Genomic DNA, 18,129 nt, shown 5'->3' on the forward strand with positions numbered 1-18,129 from the left:
GAAACCGTCGCGTATCGATCGTAACTAGCGAATCCGCACTTGGGGCTCGCCTTCCTTTTCCCTTCCTTTAACTCCGAGGCTTTAACGTCATCCAGACACCACTCGAGATAATACCGACGACGGCGACCAAGAACCCGCTATTTCTACAGCGCTCTCGAACCCGCTGTTTGTGCAGCGTTGTATCCCATCTCGATTGACAACACAAGTATCTTTTTTCCTTTTCTTTTAAAATTATCTTGGCAACAAAAATTTCCATATTCTCGTTATCTGCAAGTACGCCATTCGGAATATTTCCAATCGACTTATGTGTGAGAGGATGTATGCAAACCGTGTCATTTTAAATTGGGAGAGACAAGGTTGTGTACTTCTCAAATGTATGTGAAAGCATTACGTTAATTAAAGCAGAAACAGAAAACAATAGATTAATAGGGTATTCTAAATCGCAAAAGAGATGAATTCGCTTAATGAGTGCAATATTTTACGATATCTTTTTATCAACTTATGACGCAATGCGGTACCTCGTCGAGACGCTTCAAAACTGATTATTGACATCTTTTCTAGAAAAATCACACACACATTCACAGCAGTTGATAATAAAAATAAATAAAGAATAGGAAGCGTGGACGCGGTTAGTAACTTTTTTTTTTTCTAGATACTGAAATTTCTATTAATAAGCAACTAATCCAGAAGCTTAAGTAGGCCCCGCCAGAGATTGTAAGCCTTACCACAAATTAATAACAGGCATATATATAATAACTGATATATAATGACTATAAGAAATTTTGTAGTTTAAAAAGACTGGCACGCAAACTATATTCTTACAACCCGAAATAATCTTACAAATGCATTCGATTTTTATTGAACACCTTTGCAATTTTGCAACATTAAAGAATTATGTATACAGATTATCAGTAATATAAATATTTTTCAAATTTATAAGCACGCGAAAGGCAAAAATGTTTTGTATTATAAAAAGAACTCGGATTATATAAAATTTATGCAATGTTTACATTATGTTTTGTTATTATAGAGAATCGCACGAGAAGCGAAGCCATTTACTTTCACCCGATAGATTTCATAGTGCATAGCGCCTCTAGAAAAGAAAAAGTTTTCTAGAACTTGGTTAGATTTATATAACGCTTTACAATTACATTAGTAGTAGGTCAAAGATGTATCAATCTGTTTGTTAAACTTTATTACTTTGCTTTATTACTATTGTTACGATATTATCCGCTTTATTCTGTTCTATATAGTCGTCGAATTATTTATCACTAGATTATGCATGCGCGTACAAGTGATATCTCGTATAAGCACTATATGCAATCTTCGACAGTCATTTGAATCGTATTAATAATACATATCTCTCAACGGATATAATAACTAATTTTATACGATAGCTCTATACGATTATTATTTTAAATGTCAAAGTTTTATTCTACTAGGAAAATTGAAAATCTACTATAGAAAATTGAATATTGAATATTGAATATTCTAAAAGTTTTTCTTTTTTATTATAAATAAAATAATTTCCTTAAAATGTTTATAAAAATATCATTGAATAAAGAAGAGTAGATTTATTTTTATATTTTTAATCTTATCAAGGTTTGCACAGTTTTACCAATTGTTATTTTTTTATGTATAAACTTTGATGAAAAAAAAGTTACAATTATTGTATTAATTAGAAATTGTTTATATGGCACAAAAAAGCCGACAAATATAAATATTTTTGTATATTCGATTGATGTTCAACGAAACAACGAGCACACTTTGTGGCCGAAGGTTAACAGAACCTGTAGCGGTTTCTGTGTATTCCTGTGGTTTCTGGCCGAAGGCAACGTGCGAGTGCGAGCAATCAATCACGTCAGGTTTTGCATTAGAATTACCTAGCACCCACGCCTTAATCGCTTACACGCGAGGCAGTATTCGATACCGGCCGACAACGAGGGACCCCGGTTAACAAAATCGATCGTCCTTAGTCAAAGTGTTTGGCAAAAGAAGCGTGATATCGATTTTCCTAATAGTTCTTCGGGGTACACTAAAATGACGAGAGTGTAAGGCTGACAGGATGCAAAGGGCAAGAGTCTCTTGAGAGTACGATATTCAACGGCTACAATAATGTGTTGGAAAACTGTTTCTTTTTTGGTTACATTTTAACGGTTATGTAATACCTATATCGAGGTTTACAGAGTTCAATTTTAAAAACAGATAAAAGAATCAGCTCTGAATTTGTATCGTTTTATTTTCTATCATTTTCTAAGTTTGATTTATGTATGATTTATGTGCGAAAGGATGGGCAAAAATATTTAAAAAATTCTCATAGTTATCTGGAAGAAATTGTTGGCCTACAAATATATGGCAAGAACGAATAGAAAAGCAAGTGAGCGCTATTCTGACTCGAATTTAATTTTCTGTGTAATTTGCTAAACGATGATAGCGGATGATAGCTTTATCCCCGATGTTATCATGATTATCTTGAATTTGAAAGAAAGATTACTCTGAGATGAGTTATTGAAATCTGTGCGCTGTTTTTGTAAGAAAGTTTTTGTCTTCAATCGGTCAGCTCTTTCAAGAATGATTCTTCTGAATTTTTAGAATTTTAATTCTTCATTTTTAGATTACTTTCTCTCTATATTCAACCTGACCTAATAATTTAAGAATTAATCTACGAATTATTTGAAAATAGTTGCATTAGATATTTTATCATGTTATTGATAAAATAAATGTGGCAATTACGTAAGACGTATCGCGACTCTTAGTCTATTTGCTTTCTTCATTAGAATTAATATTCAGAAATAATACTAATTATATAAATTTTCTAAATTAAGTTAATCTTTTAATAGAAATAAAATTTATGCTCATAACTAATTAAAAATATAAAAATATTAGTTCGTTATATATAATAAACATAGCGTACATACATTTGTAAAAATACACAGTAAAATTTTATTTTGATCTTCAGTTTTTCATTACCGGCAAATAATATTTATCTAATTTTAACCAAATATAAGTATAATAATCCACTTAAAGTCCTTCTATTCGCGCGAAAATAATATCCCGCTCGATTCGGCGACTTAGCATATGTCATTTACTAATATAGTTGCTAACAGCTGTTATTTTACCACAAGAATACGACATTTTTTGTTAGCTTTTCTCGCGCTTTAACTATGCACAATTTCTTTTATTATCGGACAGGTCTAGAAATATTCCCAGGTATAGAAATATATATAGACATGTCGTCACCGCCTTCGCGCATTATTCAACTTTTCATTTCACTTCTTTCATCGTCAACAGCCGATGCCTTTAATTAATTATGGAGCCGACCTTCTTTAAGTATAAACGCGTAGTTGATTGAGTTTTGTAGATTAACGGTGCCTTGTCAAGTCCATTTTCAAACCCATCTCCGATTCTCGACGCTACACTTCTAACTGAAACTTCTTTCGTGCCAAAGCTAGAAATCGTCTATGAGTTTAACAGATTGAGACATGACAGCCGACCGATCTGTTTCTCTCTCTTTCTCTCTTTGCCATTTCTTCTAACCCATCTTTTCCTCCACCCATTTCCTTCCAGAGCTCCCCATCTTGCTCCGAGCAGCTTAAGGGTCGATACTACCATCGCACTCTACTTTCAAGCTCTGGACACTTTGCCTTTCTTTTCTCGCCTCGTTCCTACCTTTGGGGATGAAGGCCACTTACATGAGTACTTTTTCTCTTTGACCTACTGCTACCACTGGCACGCAGATCTGTGATCCCTTGACACGAAGCACGATAAGCGGTGAATTAAACGGCCCTTTTAAGCTTGATTCAGGCTACGGACACAGCGATGATCACAGTTCGGTCAGTCTGTTCGATGGTATCATATTACAATCATTCTCGAATCAAGCTGTGACCTTTGATCTAGTTTGTTTATAAAAAATATCGTTGTGACGTGACATTGCTGTCGGCACACTATGTGATGACCTTTCGCTGTCACTGGATATATTTTCGCTCATTTCTTTTTCATAAATTTGTGAAAATCTAAACTGCAAATATGATTAAAATATGATATTTATTTCAAACAAACCTTACATCTAATTAAAACAGAATCATACAGTTCAGTAAACACAGTATCGTAATTTTTATCCCTCTCGCGCAACATCATCGTTTCCTTTTTTAATTTTAGAGTTGTATGAATGCTCGTTTTATACTACTCGTTTTATATATTGTACGAATAAGTCTAATTTCTGAAAAAAAAAAAAAAAATAAATGTGTGTGCGGACACCACATTGCATATAGAGCCAAAATAAATAACAAACCCGCGTTGCACTGTCGTCGAGAACGATTCTACTCTATTTCCATATAATATCGAATTTCAGTCTCTCCTCATTGTCTTTTTTTTTGTCTACTTTTTGTTTTGACCTAACCTGATGCCGTTCCTAGCGAACAACAGTAAAAGTTCGCACGAGCTGCGGTAACCGACATATTTGGAGCACCTCACAGCTGCTTGGTGAAAACAGTGAAGGATTGTTAATTATTCCACCATACTTTCTGACAAGTACAATCTGATAATGATTCACAGAGTTGCTTAAAATTTTATGTAGTCTACCCGAGCATATTTAAGCACTGAAAAATTTCTTTAAAAATAACTTTAAATATATTATCGATGTTTTAATTAGTTTTATATTTTATTTTATATATTAGGAGAGAAGAAGATAATATATATACAATCCATACGAGAAAATTTTTTGTTTCAAATTAATAATTAAACGTTCTCTTTTCTTAAGCTTTCTGTTTTTTATTTTAAAAATTTTTATTTTATTTTTTTTTTATACGATATGAATTGAAATGAATATCTAGTCTGAATACGATTGAATGAGTGAAATAAGTAATCAAATATGACTAAATAAATTTTGCTTATTACGCATTAGTTACTTAATTATCATTAGGCCAATTAAATATATTTGATTGTATAAAGTGAATTATTAATTTGTCACGTTGTAAAATAATTTCACCTCGTTGAATTAAACATTCCTAATTGCACGTATCTGTCTGTGGTGAACCTACTTATCGTTTATTAACAAGGTCACCAACAAACATGAAGGAAGAATCTCGCGATCACGGAAAGATTTCTTACTCACAATCAGAGAAATAGAGAATGTAGATTGATCGACTACTTGTTGAAATAACGATGATCCCTTTTAGCGGCAAGACCATCAAGCTCTCAAATTCTCTCCCCAAAGATATCTATAGAGCATGTACATCCTAAATTATGCATGACCTGTATACATGGATTATATACAGCGGAAACGGACATGCATCATCTATACATGCAAATGTTCTGGTCTTATATGTATTTATATTTCATGTCTGCCAGTTTAGAGCACGCCAAATTCACTTGGTAGTAGTCATTTGCATCAGGTTGAATACAAGTTGATTTTAACGAGGGACTCGATTAAGTATTATCGAGAAGTATAAAAAAAACATTAAAAGTTTGTTTAATAAGATTGTATCTTCGATAAGAAGCTCTTACATAAAAATGAATGCATGGAAGTTAATTGCATTCATCTTACTTAATCTTTTAAGTTTCAATTTTGCAACTTTGGCTTCAATATACTTTTCTCTTTTATCGAATGCATCTCTACGCTCTGCTGCATGCACATCACTCTAACAGAAAGATTAGAGACTATGAACAGATTACGCAGCGTGCAATATACACAATTATATTGTATACATATACATACATCATTAACATACTTTAGTCAATAAATATTTTATTTGATAGCGTACACATAACACATTAACTCTTAAATATATTTAATAGTTCAATTTTTATTTTAAAAAGAAAATAGATCAGACCATGCAGTCATAAACGAAAAGAATATATAGTTTAATTTTAACATTGAATAGAAGGTAAATTCACTATTTCTGCTCTTAAATTTATTCTTAAATTATATAAACAATACTTATCGAGTACATTATACATATATATATATATATATATATATATATATATATATATAACATTATTTTTAAATTCAGTTTCAATGCAATGCAATACGCAATAATATAATTGCGTATTTCTTATCTTGCAAAATCTTATTGAATAATAAAATTAAATTTCCTATTGTCTTTTCAAATCTACATCATAAAAAACTAACATTTGTATTTGTATTGTATAAGTCAGTAGGATAATAAACTAATAATAATTTATAAGAATGTGAAAATAATTTTGACAAGTTACCAATAGACTTAGAGTTGTATCGAACGGCTTTTCTAAGTAAATTAATAAATTATGTTTATTCTTAAGGTTGGAGATTGTAGAAAAGTAAGTTTGTAGGGTAAAAGGTAGAAACGTAGCTGCATGAGATGAATCTTGACGTATCTTGCGATTATCTCGGAGTTTTGTATTCTCGCCGATTCACGCCAATATTATCCGACGTCGTAGAAATCGACGACGCGAATAAAGAATAAGTTCGATACTCGACGCACGCACATCGATATTTCGTATAAACGTCTCGCGCGCTCAATCTAGCGTAAAACAAGAACAAAAGACATCGAGCGAGAACTACGAGGACATTTCCGTATTTCCTGATCGCAATCGGAAGCTCGACGAAGCGCGGAATTTGCAAGCGCTGCGAAATTTGCTCGAATGCAACGAGCAACTGCTCCATTATAATGGATGCTAATGCACATAGTAGCAAAGCTGACTCAATTCCAACACAAAATAATTCGGACATGCTAACATTGTAATTAGCATTAAATACAATTTTCGCGTACTTACCTACGCGATATACTACCTACCTACACTTTTTATTAATTATCTATTAGTAATTTCTTCAATGTCAAACATATATGAATAATTTTGTGAAAATTTAAATAAAAATTATACGTCGTCTCTGTGCATCTGTTAAATCTTTTAACAATTTTTTTGTGATTTTTTGATAACGATAAAGTGATTTAGGTAAAATATTCATTTTTTTCATAAAAGCTATACATTGTGCATATTTGTTGTTTAATAATCAAAATTAAATTATATGACAATATGCTTTTGACGGGCAACGCAATGTGGACTTTGCATTCGTTCTAAAAAAAAAATGGCTCTCTTGAAAAATACAAACTTTAATAATTATGCTCATCGAATTATTCAATATGTACGGAATTTTGTAGAAACATGCATTTGCATCGCGAAGTGACGCCTACGTTTTTGCTATAAATTTGACTACGAGATGATCGCATAATTAAAAATATATATCGCATAATGCTTCGTGCCTCTATCCTATCTCGTTAACCTGCATCTCTGGTGCTGTTCAGGCAAGGTGGACGAGAAAGCGACGCAGCTGCACGCGATAGCGTCACTGAAGGTGCTACTGGATGCCACCAGGCCGCACAATGGCGCCGCGACGTCGACCGCCGCCCATTATTCCGGCTCTGCCTCGAAGGAGACGACCCTGCAGCTGCAGCAGGGCTCGCAAGGCACCACCACCACTACCACGACTACGACTACCACCGCCGGCACCACCGCTGGCATTCAGGAACTTCCTAACGGCGGTATCGCCGCCGGTCTCGACGCTGGCCTCGAATCGGTAATTATCGAATGCAAGAAATTCCGCATGCTGCGAGATCCGATCGGGATTTATTGATTGATCTTAGTCGTTATTGTTGCCGATGTGAGAAAGTCGTTCATCAGAAAAATGCCCAATCGTGCCCCGTTTACCTCGTAAAAGATGTACAACGATTTTTTCGATTGCACTCTCTTACATGGAGAGTGTATTATTATTGACAAATACATAGATAGTTTTGATTATAAATAGCACTTCATACAATGTCACAAAATCTCGCTGATAAGAATCAATTAGTAGTAGTGGCTGATTTTTAGTGAAATTTTACTTATACATATATATATATATATATACACTAAAAATAGTATACTCTCATTTTAAGAATATTTCACTTATCTTCATAATTTCTTTCTCTAAAATAAGCGCCAAAAAGATCCTCTTAGTTTAAGAAGAAAATCCTCTAAAGAGAGTAGAGTACTTTCAAATAGTCTTAACATGTAAGAATATATACTGAAGGGGATATTTTCTTATATTATTTAATACTTGTGATTATTAATTCCAATGATAACAAAAAACAAACAATTTTATAAATGAACATTCGTATTTATTAAAATTTTAACAAGTTAAATGTACAGTATTTTTTACTTAATTTATAAATAATATATTTAAAAAATCACGTAGAAAGAAAATATTTATTAAGAATATCTATTAAGATGGCTTATAAAGCATACATTTCGAGAGTACAATTTTTTTCTATCTGTATCTTTTATGAGAATATACTTGTGATTTTTAGAAAAAGGGGTAATGAAAAAGGGTAGTAAAAGTTTTTACAAACGCTTACACGTTTATGTCGTTTTTGATAAAATTGATCAGTGTCCTCGAAGTTATACATGACCCTTTTTGTCCTTACAAAATTTATTTCTGATAATTAAGAAAGGAACCGCATTCTGACATATTCGATTTGTTAACCGGCGTGATCTGATCCAAGAGATTGGAATAGTTTCGTCGTTTCTCGTGCTGTCCCGTCGTAAAACGAAGAGGCCGAGAAATACGTTGATTAGAATTTATCGTTCCACTTTTCTTGACAAAATGTTTGAGTTGCTCGTAGCGTATCCGTCGTCATATTTTTTCATTTAAACTTGATCGTTTCGTATAACCGTATTTTCCGCGCGTAAAAATATTCCAAGAGAAGAGTAATTTTCAGTTTGATAAATAACTACAATAGACTAATTTTGAAATTAGTGCAACTTCTTTCAAGATGGCTGTCATGTACATCAGAACACATTTTGTAAAGGGCACGTTAGTTCGATATCGTAATGCTCTACTTTCCATTGTGAATTGTTTGCTTCTATCACGACTTGGATATCTTGAATTAGAATAGGCAGTTTAATTCCCGCAATACTGCGAATCACGCAAAGTAATCCTTTTTAACTTGTATGTTGAATGTCATTCTGTAACATTCCGCTTTACATATTTTGAACCTTTCTGGATTAGAGACATCCATATTAATACAAAATCACATTTTTTCTCTCGCGTAATTTTATAGCAAAAATTTTAACATTTTAATTATTTATTACAGGGAAAAGTTATAGAGATAAAATATAATTCAGACCAAAAAGTTCCATTCGTGTTCCAAAGCAATAAAGATGTACATACATAAGTAATTACACATAAGCAATATATATAGTTACATCACTATCGAAAGAAGTTTACAAATAACAATATATATATATAAATATTGCTCTCTATTTAACTGGTCAAATGTCGTCCTCGTAAATGTCCCTCAAAGCAATAGCGGTGATAATCACAGTTAAGCTAACTACGTTCGCAGCTTTAAACGCGCAAGAGTATAAATCGGCATGATGTGTTCATCCATTAAGTCTTATCGGAACAACCGCAATTTTCACCCGCGCAGCAAGCTGACCCCGCCTCGAACTTTGCCGGTTATAAATCAGACCAACGCTCGATATTTGTCGGCTTCGAACTTTAAAAGTTCATCCAAGGTTATTTTGTTCGTGTCGAACTTGGTCGCGTTAAGGGATGAAATATGTGAAAACAGAGACCCGTCAACGTCACGGTATCTCGTCGAGAAAATCCAATCGGATCTCGCAGCGTAGACACGTGTACGATTGTCGTCAGAAGGAAAAAAACTAGAGAGTAAAAGAATCGATACATTTTTATTTATGTCGAATATGCCACGTTTCTCCTCGGGGTAGGAATGACTGGTGAATATAATTAATAAGAAAAAAAAAAAAAAAAAACCAAAGACATCGCTTGTCTAAACTCTTTAAGTGTTCGTTGGATGATATTAGGAAGAACTTTACCAAAAATCTTATATGGCGCAGATAGAAATGAATATTCAATAATTTTTTTCGATAAAGCGTAGGAGACGTGTTAAAAAGGCATATTTAGAAACTATCGTCATTTTCCGTCGCACTAACTTCCAACTTCGACAAACCGCTTAAAACTCCTTACACTATACATAATCTATTGGATCCGAGCAAATGAAGGGACTCTACAGAATATGCAGTGTGTAGGAAGAAAGTTTTACTCTTTTCGTGTCTTTTACCATCTCTAGAAAATTCTAAAATAAAATCGCGAATTATAGACAACAGACGTGTACTATCAAAATCCTATTTAAATTCGCTTAAGCACTCCATTAGCAACGCTAGATCGACTCCTAATCGCTGAACAAATTTTCGATAAAGTGCAGGTAGCTGATCGTAACTCCAATTAAAAGAGAATGTCCCGAGAAGCGACGACAAAACAGATCGGTGGTCGACCGCAACAAATTGCCATGTCGTGAACGACCCTCAGTTTAAATCGATACGTTGCGTCGTGTCATTTTCTTGCGTCAAACATCCGAGCTTTTATCTTCACATTAACATTTATCACCTCCAAGAATGAGAAGAAAGAGAATAGCAAAGTACTCACTTGAAAAATACATCGCATATAAGTGTGGCACATTCACCGTATCGAATTTTATCCGGCATCGCCCTTCGCCTAGAACCTTCAACTAAAATCAGCTTGTCAGGCAAATTTGATTGAATCAGCCACGATATCCTGTGCGAAGTGTCGCACCCTAATATGCAATTCTATTTTAGTTTATTTATTTTTTTTACAATATTATTTAATCTAATAAAGTGATATAAAAGAGGAGTATGAACACCCCGACTCACATAAATACTTTTTCTTATTATTACAAATTTTTAGCTTTAATGGAAAAATAAGACAATAATATTTTTCATATTAATGCTATTAATTTTTTAAATTAAGAATATAATCGTACTTTTAATGTCAGTATACGCCAAGTATAATTAAACGTGTAAAATTTATGGTAGAAAACCATTTTCAAAATCTGTTTTAAAATCGAAAGGAAAGAGAGAGAGAGAGAGAGAGAGAGAGAGAAAGAGAGAGAGAAAGAAAAAATATAACTTATACAATGCTCCTGACTAGCATAATGTGAATAAAGAAGACCCGAGAACTTAGCATTTAATCATTAAAAAGACCGCAACAATCGCTATTGTTATAAGAGAACTTGCAGTCGATCGCAGTTACAATGACGCAAAGAAACATCGGAATGGCGAAACAATTTTCCCCGAGCAGGGTACATAATCGTCGCTGTAATTTGGAAAGTTACTCTGCGGAAATATAAATCGGAAATCGACTAATCTGAAGCTCTCTCGAGGATATTAGCCGGCGCTGGCTGGTATCGCGACGCCCGGATGGACAGCAAGTAGTCTCAGGCGGCTTTGTCCTAAATGAGCGGAGAGAGAACCTTTTCATTTTGAATACATCGGAGAATCTGGGTCAATGCTGCATCCCATCCGTCCGCTGCACGTTGTAGAGCCGCGCGCGCGCTTCTCACGAATAAACGCAGCAAAGTCACCAACCGTCCGATTTTCCGGATTCATGAGAACGAAAGACGCGTCCGGGGAATGTTCATATAATGTCTCGGTCCAGCGGTCTCGTTAAGCTTATCGCGAAGTAACGAGATTCAAGATAAATAGCTCATGACAATATTAATGAAATTTCGTTCAATTTTAATTTTTCGCGATTTTATATTTCCGAAAAATACAATATTACAAATACGATGATATCATTTACTTATATAATATATATATAATATAAAATATATAATTATTACTTTTAATCATTGTAATCTTGATTTTACGTATTGGCTTGAACGACAATTCTCTTCTCTTGAACAAGTACCATCCTTTAATAATAATCCCTGCCAATGCTTAGATATTCAAAACGAGGATTAATCTGGAACTAGGTTTATTTCGTTCTTGGATAACGACGTAACTGAAAACAACGGCAGTTTATATATAAGCATTCATGATGGCATTGTGCTGTGGTTTGCTCGAGACTGAATAACGGAAAGACACTTTGTGCTTTTGCTACCACAACTCGTGGTTTTTAAACGGGTTCTTGAGCTTTGCATTCCTCGCATAGCGGTGAAACATTGCCGTTTAAAAGCGACATCAAATAAACAAATTTAACGGGTTCGGGCATCTTTGATTAAAGCGCACGAAAACATGATTTTAATTCTTCGGTATGTTTATTCATAGGGCGAAGAGGATGAACCTCCAGAGGCCTTGGACATGGGCTGGCCCAGCAGCCCGAGGAAAAGGCTGACTTACATCTTGGTCGCGCCAATCTTATTTCCTCTTTGGTTAACGTTACCAGATACGAGAACACCTAGAGGTAATAAGTAATCACCTTTCTATACTTGTATGAATTCAAACGAATAGTAGAAATGAATTATTTTTCACTCACAATGAACATCTTTCGTTTTGTAATGTTATCTTTTTTTTTAGTTTTAATCATTAAAAAAATTTATACGTAACATATATAAAGAAAAATAGATAAGTTTATGGAATTAAATAAAAGTAATTATTATAGAATGTTAGATTTGTGATTTGAAAATTAAACGAGACTAAATCTGTTACAATTGTTTGTATTGTGACAGCTGAATACTTGCGCCATTACTCTCTAATGCCTTCCTCGATAGCCTTTTTTTAATATTTTCCCTCGCTGTTGATTGTTCGAGCGATATTAGGTTCCATACCGACGAATAATCGGTCTTGAATAGAGGCAGATGAAAACTGGAACAAAGACAAAAGCAGATCCTTTGTAAAGCGCAAGAACGATTAAGCAGTTTCATTTGCATATCTTGCGCCCATTGCGAGACCCAAACTCCTTTCTTCCTGAAAAGTCAATTAGGATATTTATGAAACGAATATAGAGACCTTCAAGAACACGGAATATTTAATTCTCCAAAAGTATCTCTAATCGATAAATACATTTATGAGCTTTATATTTTCCGCTCTTCTATACTTTACCTCCATTATTCAACAATAATGTTAAGATGCAAGATAATTTCGGTTTCAATTTTATTATGTCTCGTTATTCATATTATTTAGTTTCACAAACGAATATAATAGAATATATATTCATGTATATTTCACTTGATTGCAATAAATTATTCATACTATGATAAATATCTCATCTGTATATTATATCTCTTACAAGGGATGAGAATCAATGGGATATAAGAATTCTCACACGATAATTAAATTATCCAGTATTAAATTTTATATTTGATTATACATTAATTATTATATCTAATATATTGCTATTCTGATAGAAGCGCATGGACGACAATTTATCGTTCGCCAGAAATATTATCCGAGGAGGCGAAAGAGGTGTAGAGAAGCGTGTGTATTTCGAATGTGTCATTAATTACGGCCAAAACTCTAAGCCGGGGAAGGTATATATACTTGTTTTTTTTTAACTCGAAAACGTCAGGATCAGATTAAATCCTATCAATCAGCGCAAACGTCGCGCCATGTTTTGCCTGCCCAGTATATGTATATATATTGACCCCCGAGGTAATATTAGCTCAACTCCGGGAATTTCGGATTCCGAACCATCGATTTCGCCGAGATGAAACTCGTCTTTCATCAATACACAAGAGACTAATTAAATGGCATTTATGTTTAATTCGTACAAGTTTATATTTTGTACATATATTCTTGTTGTCGCGTAACATGTAGCAGTGCCTTATCGAAAATTAGCGCGGCGAAAAAATAAGAATAAATTTTTTTTTTTAATCTTACCGTGTAAGAATATAAACGTTAATCATGGATTATCACGTAAAAGACGTTACGGTGATACGATTCGGTCGCTTATCGGAATCGCAAGATTGAGTGAATCTCTATTGGATTTCGTACGTGCTCGCGTTCCAATTTAATAATAAATGTTAAGATCAACGTGATCGTCACTCGCGCGCTGCTATTATTCGGTGCATCTCGCAGCCACTATTTATCACACGCTTCCTGCATTATCTCGGCCTAATAACACACCTCCATTGCGATACTGCACAATGCCCGCGACGAAAGATGATATTGGCACGTTAATTTCGCATCGACGATTGATTGTTGCACACAAATGTATAGATAGTATGTACATACTCATTCTATTGTCAACTAAAATTCCGATATGTCCTTTGAATTTCAGCAATCTCGGGTCTTTGATTACTGATCTGTTAATATGAACGTTACCGCGATCAATTAATGCGAGAACGCACCGCAAAACGCATAAGCGAGTCAAAGATCGCCGTTAAATTAAATTGCAGTTTATCTGTTTGTCAATATTTTTACGAAAAAAGATAAAACTAGGAGAGATTTTCGCGCAAAAAAATCACTAAAAATGAAATGTTTATTACATTTTTTAAATAAATTTACAAACGTGTTCTTGATATGTTAAGCATCTTTAGTGAATAATATTTCAATTCGTTTACTATTTTCGATATAAGATAATGCAAATTTTTCAGAAATTCAATTTTGCACGATCTCTGCTAACCGGATAAATGAGATTGCTCACGCAAGTAGGAAAGATTGTGCATGGGTAAGAAAGATAATTTTTAGTTTGAAAACAAATGTAAATTACTTAGTTTCATCAAAATTGATTAGAATTTGTTTTAGTACAAATATAATAAATAACAATGATAATAACAATAATAAATTGAAAAATAATAATAAAAATGGTAACTTTGAAAATAATAAAAATGGTTTTATTATTTTCAAAGTTAAATAAACTTAAGATAAGAAAAGAAACACAAAAAAAAGTAATACCTTGCACGAGAAAAACAACTCTGAAAAGAGCTAAATATTGCATATTTTATTTCTTATGTAAAATACAAATAAATGCAGTAGATAAGATAAAAACAAAGAAAGTGTACTTTTGTTTGATTTTGAAATTAATTGAATAAACAAGTTTATTTTAATTTCTCTCGTTGAAATAAACGAAATTTCTATATACTCTTCTACTTAACGCAAACTATACTATTATAATTATGTAAGAAAGATTGTGCGCTCATGAGATAGAAATTTTCACAGTAATTTAAACTTTTATAAAACACTAGTCTAAACAAAAAAAATAACTTAGAAACTACTTTATTTGCAATTATTTAAAGGTAAAACATTTCTTATGAAAATATACAAAACATTCCTAAAAATTCAAGCACTTATCTTCAAATTAAGCAAAAAAAATTATCAATAAAACACTAATTACTTAAATCAACACATACATTTAACCAAAGTTTCTATAAGTAATGTATTCACTGCTCCTTATACAACTGTGCGAACATCTTATCTCATCTATCGGAATTTAAAAATGCGCAAACTTTCCTAGCTTTATCTTATATAAACCGAGATATGTAAACTTCGCACAAATTTCTATCTTAAAAATATATATATATATATATATATATATATATATATATATATATATATATATATATATATATATATATCATATTTATATACTAAAAAACATTTAAATTAAATTGGAAAAAGTTAACAAAAATGTATCTTCTGCTGAAATATAAGTGCGATTTACATCAAATTAAAAAAAAATTTATGAAACAATTCTTTTTTCGCTTTTCGAATAATTAAAACTGCCCGGATTCAACTTAATTAATCTGGCTTAAATTAAGCAAATTAGTTATCACGTAACTTTTCCATCGCGTATTTTTATTTATTCAGATTAGAAAGCTAATATGGAAAACAATTTAGTAGTGGAAACTTTCGTTTTATAATTCATTCCGCTTTAAAAATTGCTATAATCATAATCACGAAAATTCAGTTTTTTAAATAAATGTTTTAAAAAATCGTCATTTTTCTAGAACGAAAGCATCTATACAATATATATATTGGGTTCCACTAATAATAAGTAATCATTCGAGACAGGATTCTTCTTCCAACGTTCTCAAATTAAACCCCCGAGATTCGGTCATTAGGATTAAATTACAGGGCGGATTAGATATCTTGAACTTCACCCTCATTGTACTTGAAGCACGTAAATACGTCATTAAAGTCTGAAAACTGACGGTTTTTATTAGCAGAGAACGACTTTGTTTACCGTGTTTATATATTGCTAAGAAAAAAAGTTATTTACTGAGGATTCCTCCTTTAAACAATAGCATGTAAACGGTTTTTTTTTAAATAGAGATATTGACGTTTGCAAGCGAAAAATTAACAATTTAAAATTAACTATAAAGTCACATCATCATTAAATTGTTAGATTAATTAATTAATTTCTGTAATTTTCACTTTTTCCTATAAGTTTTATTTCATTTAACGGTCTATATTCAATTGCCAATTATTTGTATATCCACAATTATGTATATATCCTTTATCCTGATTTTTTTTTTTTTTTTTTATTATATTCAGAACGAACTATATTTGTTAGATTCGTATCACGTACATCAATTAGCTAACGTTACACAACGATATCGGAATGGTAATCGACCAAGCACATTTAACATACTTAAACTACTCCCGTTAATGGAAACTGGAAACCGAGTGATGCGACTAGAGCGCTGGCGCCACATGGCTGACTGCATAATTGAGTGAAAGAACATCCGCATCGTCGCCAGCATCTATCCCGCCTTTTCCCACTCGATTTTGACGCGGGAAAGATTATACCGAAATGTAATGTTTGATATATCAACGTTACATCCGGGTATATTTTGTTGGCACTGCTAATGATTAATTACGTAACAGATGCCACGCATCCGCTTAATTTCAGGAAAGAAGTTTTTCCCGATAACTTTCATCGGCTCGATCTTCTGGATCGCGGCGTACTCGTACCTGATGGTCTGGTGGGCGAATGTCGCCGGCGACACAGTAGCCATACCGCCGGAAGTGATGGGCCTGACGTTCCTCGCAGCCGGCACTAGCATACCGGACCTTATCACGAGCGTAATCGTGGCGCGGAAGGGATACGGCGATATGGCCGTGTCGAGTTCTGTCGGCAGCAACATCTTCGACGTGACCGTTGGGTAAGCATCCAAAAATCTTCTAAAGATTCTCATCAATGTAACGTCATCCTGCGGTATATCATATTATACACATAAAAGAGAATACAGCATTCGTTCTGTTTTAAAAAATTCCAAAAATTCCATAATTTTGCGTCTAGTATCATATTAATTATTGACATTAATTATTCCATTCTTGTAAAATTTATGTTATTCTTTATCGCATTTAGTGAATTGCGTGAATATTTTACAAAGTCTTATTGTTAGTTAATTATGCCTTTTATTTTATTTTATTTATGTATATATGTATCATGTTTAAACGTTACTTTCTTATTACAATTGTATGTATCATTGTTTAAACGTTACTTTCTTATTACAATTATTAAAAGATTTTTTTTATTAAATCATTTAAAAAATCTTAACTATGTTCGAAAAACTTAATAAAACTAAAAATTATTTCGAGAATATAATAAAAAAATAGAGCAATTCTCTGAGAAATATTTTATTAAAATGGTATATATATTATATATGATGATAAGTAAAATATATACATTATTAGAAAAACAACATGTATATGTAGAAATGAAAAAGAAAATTGTTTGGCACAAAGTATTTCTAGTTCTATTCTAGAAAAGTCGCAGCAACGTGTATTTCTCATTGATTCCGCACGTGAATAGAATTTTATGATATACTTATATATATCCATGATAGGTATTGCTAGATTCGATACATGGATAAGATGAGAAGATAATATAATGATAAGGAAACCTTTCGAGAAAGAATTGTATGAAATGTCATATTGATTTTCCGCTAAAATTATCTCCAAGAAAAATAAAAAAAAAAGATAGTTACAATATAAATTAACATATATATAAACTAAACGATACAAATGTCAAAAAAGAGTTCTAAAGGATAAGCATTCTCGACACGTCTTTTATTAACATTTGGCGTAGAGAAAATTATGACAAAGTTAATGGTGCGATATGAATAATAAGGAAGAAAAGAAATTAAAAAGATGTAAAACTTTTTTTATATTATTTTGTTATTCTAACAAGATTGCCAGTACCACGATTAGTTCAGGTATTATAAATTTACTACTTAATTAATATCAATAAATTTGTATTAATTTTATTATTTATTTAATCATCTAATTTTTTCTCTAATTATTTAATATTAATTGGAAAATTCAAACTTGTTTTAAAAACAATAAAAAAAGATAATTTATTCAATAAAAAAAAGCAATATTTTTGCATATATCCAAGGATTA

At 32.5% G+C, this 18,129-nt stretch overlaps 1 protein-coding gene across 5 annotated transcripts in view; it reads left to right on the forward strand.

Annotated features, from left to right (window-relative positions):
* The window catches only part of Nckx30c (solute carrier family 24 member Nckx30C), a 68,175-nt gene that overhangs the window by 33,251 nt on the left and 16,795 nt on the right, over positions 1–18,129 (forward strand). For all 5 annotated transcript variants that reach the window (XM_072896658.1, XM_072896660.1, XM_072896659.1 and 2 more), the window contains 3 exons: positions 7,287–7,558; positions 12,109–12,244; positions 16,634–16,886. In XM_072896658.1, coding sequence (XP_072752759.1) covers positions 7,287–7,558; positions 12,109–12,244; positions 16,634–16,886 — 661 coding nt within the window. The remainder of the gene's footprint in view (positions 1–7,286; positions 7,559–12,108; positions 12,245–16,633; positions 16,887–18,129) is intronic.

Source organism: Anoplolepis gracilipes, chromosome 7 (assembly GCF_047496725.1).
Source record: "Anoplolepis gracilipes chromosome 7, ASM4749672v1, whole genome shotgun sequence".
NCBI classification, from domain to species: Eukaryota; Metazoa; Arthropoda; class Insecta; order Hymenoptera; family Formicidae; genus Anoplolepis; species Anoplolepis gracilipes.